Source organism: Aquarana catesbeiana, linkage group LG12 (genome assembly GCF_042186555.1).
Source record: "Aquarana catesbeiana isolate 2022-GZ linkage group LG12, ASM4218655v1, whole genome shotgun sequence".
Lineage (NCBI taxonomy): Eukaryota > Metazoa > Chordata > Amphibia > Anura > Ranidae > Aquarana > Aquarana catesbeiana.
The window spans coordinates 196,283,370-196,286,972 of NC_133335.1; the positions used below are offsets into that span (position 1 = coordinate 196,283,370).

A 3,603-nucleotide genomic window follows, 5' to 3' on the forward strand; every position below is an offset into this window, starting at 1 on the left:
GAAGGCAGAGTCATGTAAGAATTAGACGTTGTGTATCCCCCGCAGTCTACGTTCATTCTTACCAGGGTTGGAAGAGGCCTGCAGGATGATATCCGTTCAGCCAGGACTGTATGTGTTAACAGAGGGTGGAAATAAGACAATAACATCCAGGATACACCTGGAAGCTACAAATAGACAGGGAAATCCACAGCTATTCCCAGAACTACTATAGCCATCGGGAGTACACTTCCACTGCCACATGAAACAACAACCCAACTCAACACAAACTCAATCAGGCCATCTCATCCCGTAATAAACGCCTAGAAAGAGTGCAGTGTGCTCACAATAAATTATAAAACCGAGGATCTCACAACACACAATAATAAAGAAGAAAAAAAATTATCCAAATAAAAATGTTTCAAATAAATATTTGAAGTCGGATACATGTCACTCTATATGTATACATGATCACTAACATGTAAGGTGTTCTGAACATCAGCAGTGGTGGAGACTTCCTTCCCACTAGAAATCTATTTCTGCTTCTCAATCACCAAAGCAACACGCAGAAGAAGGTGAAAGATTCCTACCAGCCAGGAATGGCCAGACTACAATCCGAGCTCCGGGAATAACGGAACATGAAAACGGCTGTACTGGATTCATTCTATTCTCCTTCCACCAGGCCTATACCTCCCATGATGCTTTGCAGAGGAATAAGGGAGATCATGAGGATAAAATATCTACATGTGCAACTTCCAACTGAGAACATCTGTCTGTACCTAGAACTATAAACATCTACATGTGCAACTTCCACTGAGAACATGTGGAGGAGGGGAGGGGGGGGATGTTCCCTCTGATACTGATGATGTATGTCCTTTAACATTGTGACATGGCAGTTAGTAGAAGTGCTCTATGTATATGGGGACCGGTCTTCATTCCTAGAACTGTATGGAACTGGGAGCAGAGGAAGACAAGGATTAAAATGCTAAAAATGTATTTCCTATATGTCTGTACAGACTTAGAACTATCTACATCTGTATATAAGCCTGTACCTAGAACTATCTACGCCTGTATATAAGCCTGTACCTACAACTATCTATGCCTGTATATAAGCCTGTACCTAGAATCATCTACGCCTGTATATAAGCCTGTACCTAGAACCATCTACGCCTGTATATAAGCCTGTACCTACAACCATCTACGCCTGTATATAAGCCTGTACCTACAACTATGTACTCCTGTACCTTGAACTATCCATGTCCATATGTATGCCTGTATCTAAAACTATCTACGTCTGTATATAAGCCTGTACCTAGAACTATCTACGCCTGTATATATGCCTGTACCTAGAACTATCTACGCCTGTCTAGTATGTACGCCTGTACCTAGAACTGTCTACTTCTATACATCTGCCTATACCTAGAACTGTGTGTGTGTAACCGATGTCTATAATGTACATCCATACATGCAACTATCTACATGTCTGCCTGTACCCAGAACTATCTACGTCTATCCATAGCTAGAACTAAGAACGTCTACGTGTCTGTACCTACCTAGAACTATCAACATCTATGTCTGTATAAAGATCTACTTCTACCCACACAGAAACACACAGTATGTATGTCTGTACCTTGAACAATCTGCATCTATATATGCACACACCCCTGTACCTAAAACTACCTACTGTACATCTATACATGTATAGCCATACCGGCAACTATCAATGTCTATATGTATGTCTGTACATAGAACTGTCTACCTAGCCATCTCTCTCTACATATAAATATATATCTGTTGCTTTCTCTCTGTATGTTTATAAAATTCTCTCTCTCGCTATATCTATTTTCATATATCTAACAGCCTCCCCCTCTCTCCTAATATATATATGAGAGATTAAATATAATCTCTATCTATCTATATTCCTATGAATACATGTCACCCCTCCACCTCCTGTGTGGACACTTACCTCTCCCTCCAATGTGTATAGGTAGGTATTTGAAGAGAACTTACCTGTTCCCCTCTATATAAAGGTACAGCCATGTATATAGGTAGGCGGCAGGGTTGCCAACCACCAGTAAATTTACTGACAGTTTGTAAAAAAATCTGCGAATTCTTTTTTTTACAACTGCCAGTAAATTTGAGGGGCTGATAATTTCATGCTGTGTTGACGTTTTAAGTGTAAATCAAGCAAATGACTTTGTTGTAGGTATTGATGGGTGTTTCCATATCATGTTTATACTGTTCAAATATTCACTGTGTTAGTTTTCGATTGGAGTAATGCAATTTCTCAGGTTGCCAGTAAAAAAAACGTGCTCCGCCAGTAAATTTTCCATGTTTCGTCAATAGAAAATGCTTCGGGAGGTTGGCAACCCTGGTAGGTAGGTGGGTGGGTGACTTACCTGCCCCCTCCCCTCAGTATGTAGGTAGATCCCCCCCATGTATGAAGGTAGGTAGGTGAGTGACTTACCTGCCCCCTCCCCTTAGTATGTAGGTAGATCCCCCCCATGTATGAAGGTAGGTAGGTGAGTGACTTACCTGCCCCCTCCCCTTAGTATGTAGGTAGCTCCCCCCCCCCCCTTCATGTATATAGGTAGGTGGATGGGTGACTTACCTGCCCCCTCCACCTTGTCGGCCCCCCGGCTCCAGATGAGCTGCCTCGTCTCCAGCTTGACCTGGAAGGTCCTCCTCTCGGGTTTCTGGGACTTCTTGGAGTAGTAGAGAGTCATGACAGTGCCCACCTCCAGGCTCCGGCACAGCTCGGCTTCACTCTGCCCGCAGGGGGCGAATCCATTGAGAAGAATTCCGGGGTCCATCATCAGCATAGCGCCGGCCAGGCGGAGGGTCCACTCACACTGCACAGCCCGGAGCACAGAGCCCTCCTCCGGCCATCAGAGGACAATACCACCCCGCACAGTGCCTGAGCTGCCCGCAGTGTGATCCCGGGGAGAGCTGGAGGGGGGAGGATTTCCAGCCTCCTCTATTGTTGCCAACCGAGCTCTCTGCTCTCCTCCTCCTCCTCCTCCTCCTCCTCCTCCAGCACCTCCTGCTCTCCCTCCTCCTCCTCCTCCGATCACACACTGAGGAAGTCTCTCCAGCTCACATCTCCTCCGCTGCCCCTCTACAGTCTATCAGACGCCTGCAGCGCCCCCCAGCCAGGGATATTCAAAGATGGCCTCCTAGGGAGAAGGCTCCGTCTGCACCCACCAATCACAACCACCCATCGCCCCTCGCTGTGTCCTGCCCGACAAGAACTCGCAGAGATTCCAATGGGATTAATAGGAAAGAGAACTGGAGCCAGAACGCCCCACCCTCCCCATCCTGGGACCGCCTCTTAAAGGGACAGGATGCTGTCTGCTGGTCTGTGGGGTGTAGTATGGACCTCCCCAGTTGTCTCTTCTATTTCAGACCGTCTGCTCACATGAACAATAGATCACCTTGTATCCTAATATGTACAATAAAGCACATTAAAACCTTAAAGCGGAACTTTAGACATAAAAGCTTTAATCCAAACATATTCTTCTAGCCAGAAACGCTTTACATCCACTTTGTGTGCACCAAACACCTTTACAAACACAGATATTACCTTGTAAAAAGTAACAGTGGTATCATTACTGCCCTGTCCATAGG

General features: G+C 45.4%; 1 protein-coding gene across 1 annotated transcript in view; it reads right to left on the reverse strand.

The window, feature by feature from the left end:
• Positions 1-3,271, reverse strand: part of PLCG1 (phospholipase C gamma 1) — a gene marked incomplete in the record, with an annotated part of 173,941 nt that extends 170,670 nt beyond the window's left edge. The window contains 1 exon segment of the mRNA XM_073606385.1: positions 2,588-3,271. Coding sequence (XP_073462486.1) covers positions 2,588-2,798 — 211 coding nt within the window.
• Positions 3,272-3,603: the final 332 nt, after the last annotated feature.